This window comes from Bufo gargarizans, chromosome 6 (assembly GCF_014858855.1).
Source record: "Bufo gargarizans isolate SCDJY-AF-19 chromosome 6, ASM1485885v1, whole genome shotgun sequence".
NCBI lineage: Eukaryota > Metazoa > Chordata > Amphibia > Anura > Bufonidae > Bufo > Bufo gargarizans.
The window spans coordinates 344,070,280-344,083,038 of NC_058085.1; the positions used below are offsets into that span (position 1 = coordinate 344,070,280).

Sequence of the window (12,759 nt, forward strand, 5' to 3'; positions counted from 1 at the left end):
GAAACTGGTCCAAGAGTACCTTTAGTGTTGTTGGGGCTAGCCGCTAAAGAACATACTCCGCATTTTTTAATACGCAATTTTCTTTCTTGCACTTTGAGACCCTGATAGTCAGTTTACACCCCGCTCCTGCTTTCAGACCTCTCTTATGTGGAAGTTTCTCTCCCAGTAATACATGCTGGAACTGTGTGTCCAGGATGCTGCAGTCTTCCCCTGCAAACGGCCTTGTGTGCGCTTTCTACTTGGATGCTGTCCCCTTCTCCACATACATCTACTTTGCTGAACACTACCCTCCTCTGCACAGGGAGCCGTCAGAAACAAGACTAGAGCTCTGACAGAATGAGGGTGGTTGCAGACGGTGCAGATTTATCTGCAGAAAATCTGCAGCAAAAAACACACATAAATCTTCACTAAATCTGCATAAAAAAGACAACACCAATTGACATGCGGCAAATTACAAAATCGGCACAGTAGGTGAATGTCCACACCTAAAAGAAAAAAAAAAAACGTATGAGATTAAACAAATCTCATGCATACTTTTCTGGTACTGTATTATGATGCGGTTTTCCGCACAAAATCCATGTGGAAACAAATGCGCGTAATCCGCACCATTTGCAGGTACTTTGATATAAGATTCACCAGCTAGGTGAGGGACTTACTGTTTTGCTTCTGCAGTGTGTGTGTAAGGGCTCTTTCACACGAGCTGATCCCGTGCGGGTAATCCGCTGCGTGAAAGAGTGCCAAGCCCCGCTCCGGACAGCAGAGACACGGAGCATTAACATGATTAATAATGCTCCGTGCCTCTCTGTGACCTTTTTACTACAAAATCACGGTGACAACTTTATCTCATTCTGATTTTGTAGTAAAAAGATCTGAGAAGCACGGAGCGTTATCAATCATGTTAATGCTCCGTGTCTCTGCTGTCCGGAGCGGGGCTTGGCAGAATAAGAATTGGCTAAACTATGGAGAGGCGTCTACACCGGACCCCAGGTTAGTAATTATCATACCTTGAAAATGGTTTGCTCTTCTTACTGCTTCCCAGAATGGTAGGGCCGAGCTTGGCGTTCTCTCGCAGCCAATTAGCAGGTGGCAGCTTCAAGTCGGTTTGTTCTTGAAGACGAGCAAATGCCGCAGCCGGTGGAGCAGAAGAGTACTTCACGATAGCTCGACTCTTGATTTCATTGCCCCCATTAGATGACACGGATTTCTGCAGCACAAAGACAAACTTAGGCCTCTTGCACACGACCGTACGTATTTTGAGGTCCGCAAAAAACACAGATGACATCCGTGTGCATTCCGTATTTTGCTGAACGAAACAGCAGGCCCCTAATAGAACAGTACTATCCTTGTCCGTAATGCGGACAATAATAAGACATGTTCTATTTATTTGTGGAACGGAAATGGAATGCACACGGAGTAAGTTTTGTTTTTTTTGCGGACCCATTGAAGTGAATGGTTCCGCATACAGTCCGCAAAGAAAACAGAACGGACATGGAAAGAAAATACGTTTGTATGCAAGAGGCCTTAAAGTTAGACCCAACGTTAGATTCATCCACAACCTAAAAAACTCAAATACATAATGAGACATCTATCACTTGTTCTCTACAATAAATAACGAGGGAACTTTTCCTTTTCGGTTACATTATATGACTGCAGAAAAAAAAAGCAGAACCCAGCCCCCACTGCCTAGTCTATAAAAATATATATACGTTATTAAAGGGTTTCTGTCACCAGGATTAACCCCATTAAACTGGCTGACATCAGCGATGGGCTAATGTCAGCAGACCCTAACTAGCCTATTAGGATTATGGCTGCGCCCCTTACTGCACAATTTTAACTTTTATTATATGCTTATTAGACTCTAGGAGCGGGGGGGGGGGGGGGGGGGGGCGCTTTGCACCTGCTCCTAGAGGCTCAGTTCGTCCACCTCTTTCAAAGTCCTTGTTCACTTGCTTGACAGGGCCAGGCCAGCGTTGGTCTCCTCCTGCCTGCGAAATCTCGCGCCTGCGCCGTCCCGTTGAGTATTCAGCACAGGCGCAGTAAGTGAAGGACGCTCGCCAGCTGCTGGCTTCCTCACTGCGCCTGCGCTGAATACAGACGGCATCGCAGAGAAGAGGGAGGAGAGAGCGGTGACGTCGCTGGATCCTCTTATGTGGTAAGTATTTGCCTAATATTCCCACTGATCCCACCAATGAGCAAGGGGCATTAGAAGAATAAATCTTTTATACCAAAAAACATTCTACCAATAATAATTATATTTTCTCAGTCGCATCCCACAGCAGAAGCCATGGTCCACAGAGAGCTTCCAAAGCATCAGAGGGATCTCATTGTTAAAGGTATCAGTTAGGAGAAGGGTACAAAGAATTCCCAAGGCATTAGATATACCATGGAACACAGTGAAGACAGTCATCATCAAGTGGAGAAAATATGGGACAACAGTGACATTACCAAGAACTGGGCGTCCCTCCAAAATTGATGAAAAGACGTGAAGAAAACTGGTCTGGGAGGCGACCAAGAGGCCTACAGCAACATTAAAGGAGGTGCAGGAATATCTGGCAAGTACTGGCTGTGTGGTACATGTGACAACAATCTCCCGTATTCTTCATATGTCTGGGCTATGGGGTAGAGTGACAACCGCAATATGGGGTAGAGTGACATCCGCAATACCCAGTCCCCATAGCCCTGTGTGCTTTCATTGTGTAAAAAAACCCGATTTGATACATATGCAAATTAACATAAAAAGAGTCATATCTTACTTGTGTAACCAGAGAAGAGTCATATTTTCAAGCTCTGACTCATCTCAGGTTAATTTGCATATGTATCAAATCGTTTGTTTGTTTTTACACAATAAAAGCACGCAGAGCTATGGAGACTGGGTATTGCGGATGTGCTAGCGGCCATCTAGCAACCCATGTACTCTATACCCAAAATCCAGGTGACAGGTTCCCTTTAAGCTGGAACTGGGGCCTTAGTTAAGCTAGAGGGAATTATGAACAGCTCCAAATACCAGTCAATATTGGCACAAAACCTTCAGGCTTCTGCTAGAAAGCTGAACATGAAGAGCAACTTCATCTTTCAGCTAGGGCTGCAGCTAACTATTATTTGAATAATCGAGGACAAAAAAAAAAAAAGCGGGATTATTTTACTTGAAAAATTATGTTCAAAGGCCATATTAAAAAAAAAAAAAAATTGTGGATGACGCACTGTTATGGGGGGTGGATCTGTGGATGACGCACTGTTATGAGGGGGGGGGGATCTGTGGATGACGCACTGTTATGGGGGGTGGGGGATCTGTGGATGACGCACTGTTATGGGGGGGGGGAATCTGTGGATGACGCACTGTTATGGGGGGGGGGAATCTGTGGATGACGCACTGTTATGGGGGGGGAATCTGTGGATGACGGACTGTTATGGGGGGGGGGAATCTGTGGATGACGCACTGTTATGGGGGGGAATCTGTGGATGACGCACTGTTATGGGGGGGGGGGGAGAATCTGTGGATGACGCACTGTTATGGGGGGGGGGAGAATCTGTGGATGACGCACTGTTATGGGGGGGGGGAGAATCTGTGGATGACGCACTGTTATGGGGGGGGGGAGAATCTGTGGATGACGCACTGTTATGGGGGGGGGGGAATCTGTGGATGACGCACTGTTATGGGGGGGGGGGAATCTGTGGATGACGCACTGTTATGGGGGGGGGGATCTGTGGATGACGCACTGTTATTGGGAGGGGGGGGGATCTGTGGATGACGCACTGTTATTGGGAGGGGGGGGGATCTGTGGATGACGCACTGTTATTGGGAGGGGGGGGATCTGTGGATGACGCACTGTTATGGGGGGGGGATCTGTGGATGACACACTTATTGGGGGGGGATCTGTGGATGACGCACTGTTATGGGGGGGGGGGGATCTGTGGATGACGCACTGTTATGAGGGGGGGTTAAGTAGCCACCTTTTGCTTTGATTACTGCTTTGCACACTCTTGGCAGTCTCTTGATGAGCTTCAAGGAGGTAGTCACCTGAAATGGTCTTCACTTCACAGGTGTGCCCAGTCAGGTTTAAAGGGAGTCTTTCACCTAATCTGAGCGTTTTAGACCGCTCAGATCAGGTTATAGACTTGGCCGGCGCATGCGCAATATGAAAGGATGTTCCTCTGCCCATAATGGGCAGAGCAGTGCGCAGGTGCGGACCAGTTCCCAGCCCGCCGTCCTCTGGTGCCGCTCGTGACGTCCGCCGGCTGGAGGTGTGTTTTTCTGGGCACATCGCCCAGTAACGCCGCCCCTGGGCACCTTCAGAAGGTAATTTGCATAAGTTTAAAAAGTATTATTTTCATTATCTGGGCGAGGGACACATAAGACAAAGGTATGATCGTAATGAGGGTTAAAGAGTCTATAACCTGATCTGAGCGGTCTAAAACGCTCAGATTAGGTGAAAGACTCCCTTTAATAAGTGGGATTTCTTGCCTTATAAATGGGGTTGGGACCATCAGTTGCGTTGTGGAGAAGTCAGGTGGATACACAGCTGATAGTCCTACTGAATAGACTGTTAGAATTTGTATTATGGCAAGAAAAAAAGCAGCTAAGTAAAGAAAAACGAGTGGCCATCATTACTTTAAGAAATAATGGTCAGTCAGTCCGAAAAATTGGGAAAACTTTGAAAGTGTCCCCAAGTGCAGTCACAAAAACCATCAAGCGCTACAAAGAAACTGGCTCACATGCGGACCGCCCCAGGAAAGGAAGACCAAGAGTCACCTCTGCTGCGGAGGATAAGTTCATCCGCGTCACCAGCCTCAGAAATCGCAGGTTAACAGCAGCTCAGATTAGAGACCAGGTCAATGCCACGCAGAGTTCTAGCAGCAGACACATCTCTAGAACAACTGTTAAGAGGAGACTGTGTGAATCAGGCCTTCATGGTAGAATATCTGCTAGGAATCCAATGCTAAGGACAGGCAACAAGCAGAAGAGACTTGTTTGGGCTAAAGAACATAAGGAATGGACATTAGACCAGTGGAAATCTGTGCTTTGGTCAAATTTGAGATCTTTGGTTCCAACCACCGTGTCTTTGTGCGACGCAGAAAAGGTGAACGGATGGACTCTACATGCCTGGTTCCCACCGTGAAGCATGGAGGAGGAGGTGTGATGGTGTGGGGGTGCTTTGCTGGTGACACTGTTGGGGATTTATTCTAAATTGAAGGCATACTGAACCAGCATGGCTACCACAGCATCTTGCAGCGGCATGCTATTCCATCCGGTTTGTGTTTAGTTGGACCATCATTTATTTTTCAACAGGACAATGACCCCAAACACACCTCCAGGCTGTGTAAGGGCTATTTGACCATGAAGGAGAGTGATGGGGTGCTGCGCCAGATGACCTGGCCTCCACAGTCACCGGACCTGAACCCAATCGAGATGGTTTGGGGTGAGCTGGACCGCAGAGTGAAGGCAAAAGGGCCAACAAGTGCTAAGCATCTCTGGGAACTCCTTCAAGACTGTTGGAAGACCATTTCAGGTGACTACCTCTTGAAGCTCATCAAGAGAATGCCAAGAGTGTGCAAAGCAGTAATCAAAGCAAAAGGTGGCTACTTTGAAGAACCTAGAATATGACATATTTTCAGTTGTTTCACACTTTTTTGTTATGTATATAATTCCACATGTGTTAATTCATAGTTTTGATGCCTTCAGTGTGAATCTACAATTTTTATAGTCATGAAAATAAGAAAACTCTTTGAATGAGAAGGTGTGTCCAAACTTTTGGTCTGTACTGTATATATATGAGAGAGAGAGAGAGAAAACAAATAAGGCAGCACTCCAGAAATGTGAAAAAAACGGATCCCTTTATTCCACCTCTGCAACGTTTCAGCTGCTCAACGCAGTCTTTATCAAGCAATGACCACAAGTGCATCTCACATATAAATACTCGGTGCACATGGGAACAAGATAACCGAAACATGATTGATGTCATAATACAAAGCATGAGTGATAGAAGTAATATAGTAATACAAATACATGATTCAAACATATAATCCCAATCATTGTCACCATATAGTTAATGAAGTGTCATTAAAGTGATCAGTGACATAAAATTCATAATTGATCAAATATATATATATATTATATAAAATCCATGATTGTGGTGATTCATACAAAAGTGTACACCTGTGAATTCAATAAAATAGCTCATTTGGACATGATGAAGGAGTTTGTCAGGTCCACAGACTCGCCATTGTATTGATCAGGATAGTGTCCAGTACGCGCGCGCCGGCATTCCCAGCAACATGTGTGAATCAAGGAGGGCGGAAGCCGCATCAGGCGCTACATTGCGCATGCGCCGGAAAAGTCAGCGTCACGCGCGCCATTTGCCAACAGAAACTAAGAGCAGGATCATGCACAAGACATAACTGTGCCCATGTCCAAATACTGCTGGAATCGGAGAAGTGGCTAGATAAAACTCATTCCGATATCAAAAAATGTAATGTTACCATAAGCTCCACCTTATTACCACCTTTAAATCCCCATGGAATCAGACTTCTGTTACACACCAGGGACGGACGCTTCGGCTTAGAATTGCCATCCAAACCGCTGCGACCCCGAGTCTAGGGGGAACAGCAGTCACATTCGTGCGACCCCGACCGCTTGCTCATGGGAACACAAAGGTAGTTATGCGCCCGAACCAGGGGCCTTTTAGGCAAGATAAAGGGAGCAGCATACATATACCGTCTGCACGCAACTCCACTATTCCTCAGCCATAAATATAAACATGGAGAAAAGTGACAACACTTTATTTGGAGCAAAAAAAGACCAACAGCCACAGCGTCTGATTCCAACACAACCTATAAATCATCAATGCTTAACAGTGACACCAAAGGCATGATGACCTCCCAAATAAGTAACAGATAAGTGAATGAGATAAAAATCAAAAACGTGGCGAGTACAAGTAGACATGGCAATCCTAGACACGGTCCAAAGGGGCTTCAAGCTTGAAATAATCTAAAACATAGAAAAAAAGAGAAATTACCATAATGTCAAAAAGACAAAGTAAAAAATATATACGTTTCCTACACTTGTATTTCCCCACAAGCAGGATCACAAGTCACCATAACCCCACAGGACCAAGGGTCAAATTACCCGAAATTCCACATTTAACCCTCCAGGCTTCACAGAGTGCAAATGGTAATTCCAATAGCGTTCTCTCTGTTTAAGGAGAGCAACCCTATCACCCCACGTCTCAACTCTGGGATCTGATCTATTATCCTGAACCTTAAATCTTTTTCAGTATGCTTAGCCTCCATAAAATGCTTGGAGGCCAGTAGGTCCATCCATTTCTCTCAAATAGAAAAACGATGTTGATTTAGGCGCGTCTTCACATCCCACCTCTTTCCCCTAAGGCCCCTTGCAGACGAGCGTGTCCGGATGCGTCCCGGTGCATTGCGGCAAACCCGTGCAAGTAGGTACGCAATTGCAGTCAGTTTTGACTGCAATTGCGTTCCGTTCAGTTTTTATCGCGTGGGTGCAATGCGTTTTGCACGCGTGTGATAAAAAACTGAATGTGGTACCCAGACCCGAACTTCTTCACAGAAGTTCAGGTTTGGTTTAGGTGTTGTGTAGATTGTTATAAGGGAAAATAATAGCATTCTGAATACAGAATGCATAGTACAATAGGGCTGGAGGGGTTAAAAAAAATTTAACTCACCTTAATCCACTTGATCACGCAGCCGGCATCTCTCCTGTCTTTTGTGAGGAATAGGACCTTTGATGACGTCACTATGCTCATCACATGGTCCGTCACATGATCCATCACCATGGAGATGGATCATGAGATGGACGCAGTGACAACATCAAAAGGTCCTATTCCTCACAAAAGACGACAGAATAGATGCCGGCTGCGCGAACAAGTGGATTAAGGCGAGTTAAAAAAATTTTTTTTACCCCTCCAGCACTATTGTACTATGCATTCTGTATTCACAATGCTATTATTTTCCCTCATAACCATGTTATAAGGGAAAATAATAATGATCGGGTCCCTATCCCGATCGTCACCTAGCAACCGTGCGTGAAAATCGCACCGCATCCGCACTTGCTTGCGATTTTCACGCAACCCAATTCATTTCAATAGGGCCTGCTTTACGTGAAAAACGCACAAAGAGGAGCATGCTGCGATTTTCACGCAACGCACAAGTGATGCGTGAAAATCACCGCTCATGTGCAAAGCCCCATAGAAATGAATGGGTCCGGATTCAGTGCGGGTGCAATGCGTTCACCTCACGCATTGCACCCGCGCGGAAATCTCTCCCGTGTGAAAGGGGCCTAACACAGAGGAGGCGACATGGGCATTCAAGAAGATGCACGACAGAAGTGGAATCACATGTAAGGTATTTCTTTATCTGAAATTTTTCACCAGTAGCCGGGTTACAAAATTCAGAACCTTTCAACATAAAGGGAAAGCAACCAGTTTTTTTTGAACCAAGATAAGTACTTAAAGGAACCTTTTTTGTACCAACACCGGCTCGGACGAGACCATCTTTCAATTTACGTGTACGGCGGTATGATAATAATGGAGGTCTATTAAATTCTAATAAAGACACTCCCCAGAATCGACCAGTGCTTCCTAAGACTAGCACCGATCTGTGGACTCTGGAGAGTGTAATTAGAAACATAAGGAACACGGGGTTCTCTCTGAACCTTAACATTAGGCCTAAGTAGGGAATCCCTAGATATTTCCGATACCCTATCCCTATGATGTTTAATAAGGGACCTCAGACCGCCCCTCTGAGCAAATTTCTCTCCCATCTCATTAAGTCGATTATCAATTAAAATCTCGTCATCCACAATTCTTTTCACTCAATAATTGGCTATGGGGCAAAGATCTAATCATAGGTTTTGGATGGCGACTATTATACATAAGCAGAGTATTCCGGTCTGTACTTTTGGTGAAAAGGTCACTACGAAGGTGGCCCTCACCAAATGACACCAGTGTATCCAGGAATTGCACCCCTGAGTCAGAGTATGAGAGTGAATAGAACATCATGATCCACCAAATTCAGGTAGTCACGAAATGACTCCAATTCAGTGGCCGAACCGATCCAAACGAGGAAAATGTCTAGGTAGCTATAAATAAAATGAGTGATCTTACAGCACCCCGTGGTGCCCTATTAGCTTCATTTGATGTAAGTTTGTACACGTCTATTAATCATACAAAGGGCATTGAAGCGATAAAGGAATGTCTTTCAAATTCTGCCTATTCAAATGATTGTCAAGAATTTTTTTCAGAGTTGTTGCAGTGCGTTTTACAGTGTAACTACTTCATGTTTCAGGACGATGTTTTTGTTGCGTGGTACTGCGATGGGCTCCAATATGGCGCTCACATATGCTAATATCTTTGTGTCGTTGTTTTAACCCAAAGATAGAGTTCACTACTATGGGCCAGAAAACCCATCTAATTTAGTAGAAATAGTATCCCAATGATAACAGGCCTGATAAAAACAGATAGAGATAAAAGGGACAGGAAATCAACAGGGTTAATGGGCAGTGCAAATGAGAGAGGGTGGGATATCCAAAACGGGAACACTTTCCCTATGGAGACCCTAGTAACACCTCAGCCCAGGGACGACGCCTGATGGTGGGGTCTCCCTGTCCTGGTACCTGTCCTACAAAACCCTGGAATGCCTTAGGTTATTTAAAAAACATCACTCCGACGCATTTGCCCCCGTATGGGTTCCTGAGGGGGTCAGTACTAGTTAGAAATAGTCCCAATCAAACAGAAGATACACTTAATACAGTTAGATAGACACAAAAATGAGACAGACTAGGTAGAAATGGAAAAAGGGGCAAAAATTTGTATTATACATCCCATGGGCTTGAGGAAGAGGATACATGTGTGAAGTGCCCAAAACTCGCCAGGCTGACTCTTGTGGGGTGCTTGATGATGCCAAGTATGTCTATGTGGGCCACCACTCCAATTTCATCTTGGGGTGGTGGCGCTACATAGACAACATTTTCCTCGTTTGGATTGGCACGGCCACTGAATTGGAGTCATTTCGTGACTACCTGAATTCGGTGGATCATTTTTATCACCCGGTTACTGGTGAAAAATTTCAGATAAAGAAATACCTTACATGTGATTCCACTTATGTCGTGTATCTTCTTGAATGCCCATGTCGCCTCCTCTATGTTGGGGAGATGATGTGGGATGTGAAGACGCGCCTGAATAAACATCGTTTTTCTATTCAAGAGAAATGGATGGACCTACTGGCCTCCAAGCATTTTATGGAGGCTAAGCATACTGAAAAAGATTTAAGGTTCAGGATAATAGATCAGATCCCAGTGTTGAGACGTGGGGTGATAGGGTTGCTCTCCTTAAACGGAGAGAACTCTATTGGAATTACCATTTGCACTCTGTGAAGCCTGGAGGGTTAAATGTGAAATTTAGGGTAATTTGACCCTGGGTCCTGTGGGGGTTATGGTGACTTGTGATCCTGATTGTGGGGAAATACAAGTGTAGGAAACGTATATATATATTTTTTACTTTGTCTTTTTGACATTATGGTAATTTCTCTTTTTTTTTTTAGATTATTTCAAGCTTGAAGCCCCTTTGGACCGTGTCTAGGATTGCCATGTCTACTTGTACTCGCCACGTTTTTGATTTTTATCTTATTCACTTATATGTTACTTATTTGGGAGGTCATCATGCCTTTGGTGTCACTGTTAAGCATTGATGATTTATAGGTTGCGTTGGAATCAGACGCTGTGGCTGTTGGTCTTTTTTTGCTCCAAATAAAGTGTTGTCACTTTTCTCCATGTTTATATTTATGGCTGAGGAATAGTGGAGTTGCGTGCAGACGGTATATGTATGCTGCTCCCTTTATCTTGCCTAAAAGGCCCCTGGTTCGGGCGCATAACTACCTTTGTGTTCCCATGAGCAAGGGGTCGGGGTCGCACGAATGTGACTGCTGTTCCCCCTAGACTCGGGGTCGCAGCGGCTTGGATGGCAATTCTAAGCCGAAGCGTCCGTCCCTTGATGGGTCCCTGGTGTGTAACAGATGTCTGATTCCATGGGGATTTAAAGGTGGTAATAAGGTGGAGCTTATGGTGACATTACATAGTTTGATATAGGAATGAGTTTTATCTAGCCGATTCTCTGATTCCAGCAGTATTTGGGCATGGGCACAGTTACCTCTTGAGCATGATCCTGCTCTTAGTTTCTGTTGGCAAATGGCGCGCGTGACGCTGACTTTTCCGGCACATGCGCAATGTAGAGCCTGATGCTGCTTCCTCCCTCCTCGATTCCCACATGTTACTGGGAATGCCGGCGCGCGCGTACTGGACGCTATCCTGATCAATACAACTGTGAGTCTGTGGACCTGACAAACTCCTTCATCACATCCAAATGAGCTATTTTATTAAATTCACAGGTGTACACTTTTGTATTAATCACCACAATCATGGATATAGATAGATATATATTTGATCGATTTTGAATTTTATGTCACTGATCACTTTAATGCACTTAGACACTTCATTAACTATATGGTGACAATGATTGGGATTATATGTTTGAATCATGTATTTGTATTACTATATTACTTCTATCACTCATGCTTTGTATTATGACATCAATCATGTTTCGGTTATCTTGTTCCCATGTGCACTGAGTATTTATATGTGAGACGCACTTGTGGTCATTCCTTGATAAAAACTGCGTTGAGCAGCTGAAACGTTGCAGAGGTGGAATAAAGGGATCCGTTTTTTTCACATTTCTGGAGTGCTGCCTTTTTTGTTTTTTCTATCTATTGGATTCCTGTCCAGGAACATCAGGATCTGCACCCGGGAGATAGAGATAGAGAGATATATATATATATATATATATATATATATATATATATATATATATATATATATATATATATATATATATAATCTGGTGGCCAAATTAATTTGATTCGTTGGTGATATAGTGGTCATAAATATAATTATTGGTAGAATGCTTTTTGTATAAAAGATTTATTCTTCTAATGCCCCTCTGATCATTGGTGATATCAGTGGGAATATTAGGCAAATACTTACCACATAAGAGGATCCAGCGACGTCACCGCTCTCTCCTCCCTCTTCTCTGCGATGCCGGCTGTATTCAGCGCAGGCGCAGTGAGGAAGCCAGCAGCCGGCGAGCTTCCTTCACTCACTGTGCCTGTGCTGAATACTGATTGGGACGGCGCAGGCGCGAGATTTCGCAGGCAGGAGGAGACCAACGCTGGCCTGGCCCTGTCAATCAAGTGAACAAGGGTGTTGAAAGAGGTGGACGAACTGAGCCTCTAGGAGCAGGTGCAAATAGGCTAGTTAGGGTCTGCTGACATTAGCACACTAAACCTATAGGGGGAATTTTATCATGAGGGGAAAATTTGAAGTCAGTTTTGTTTGAGTCTGTGTTGGAGCACTTTATGCCACATTTATCAGACGTCACAGGTTACTTGGTAAATTTGTTTTATCCTTAGACCCAACACTTCTTTCTAGAGAAGCCCCTCCAGTTTTCCTACTCCACCCTCCTCTCGGAGTGCGATTGCGACTTTTTTGCAACTTTTTACAAAAATTCTCAATGATAAATCTGGAGTGAAACTAATTAACATAGCTAACCACGCCCACGTTTCCATCCACATTACAAAACTGGAGCAAGTGGTGTAAACATGCAAAAAGTCGCAAAAGTCCTAAAATTCGGGAGTGAAGGTATGGTTAATCAGGGCCAAAGTCTACAGCTTATACAGGTGAAACTC

General features: G+C 44.5%; 1 protein-coding gene across 1 annotated transcript in view; it reads right to left on the minus strand.

Annotated features, from left to right (window-relative positions):
- Positions 1-12,759, minus strand: part of EDRF1 (erythroid differentiation regulatory factor 1) — a 96,038-nt gene that overhangs the window by 80,449 nt on the left and 2,830 nt on the right. Inside the window, exon 2 of the mRNA XM_044296441.1 lies at positions 1,005-1,204. Coding sequence (XP_044152376.1) covers positions 1,005-1,204 — 200 coding nt within the window. The remainder of the gene's footprint in view (positions 1-1,004; positions 1,205-12,759) is intronic.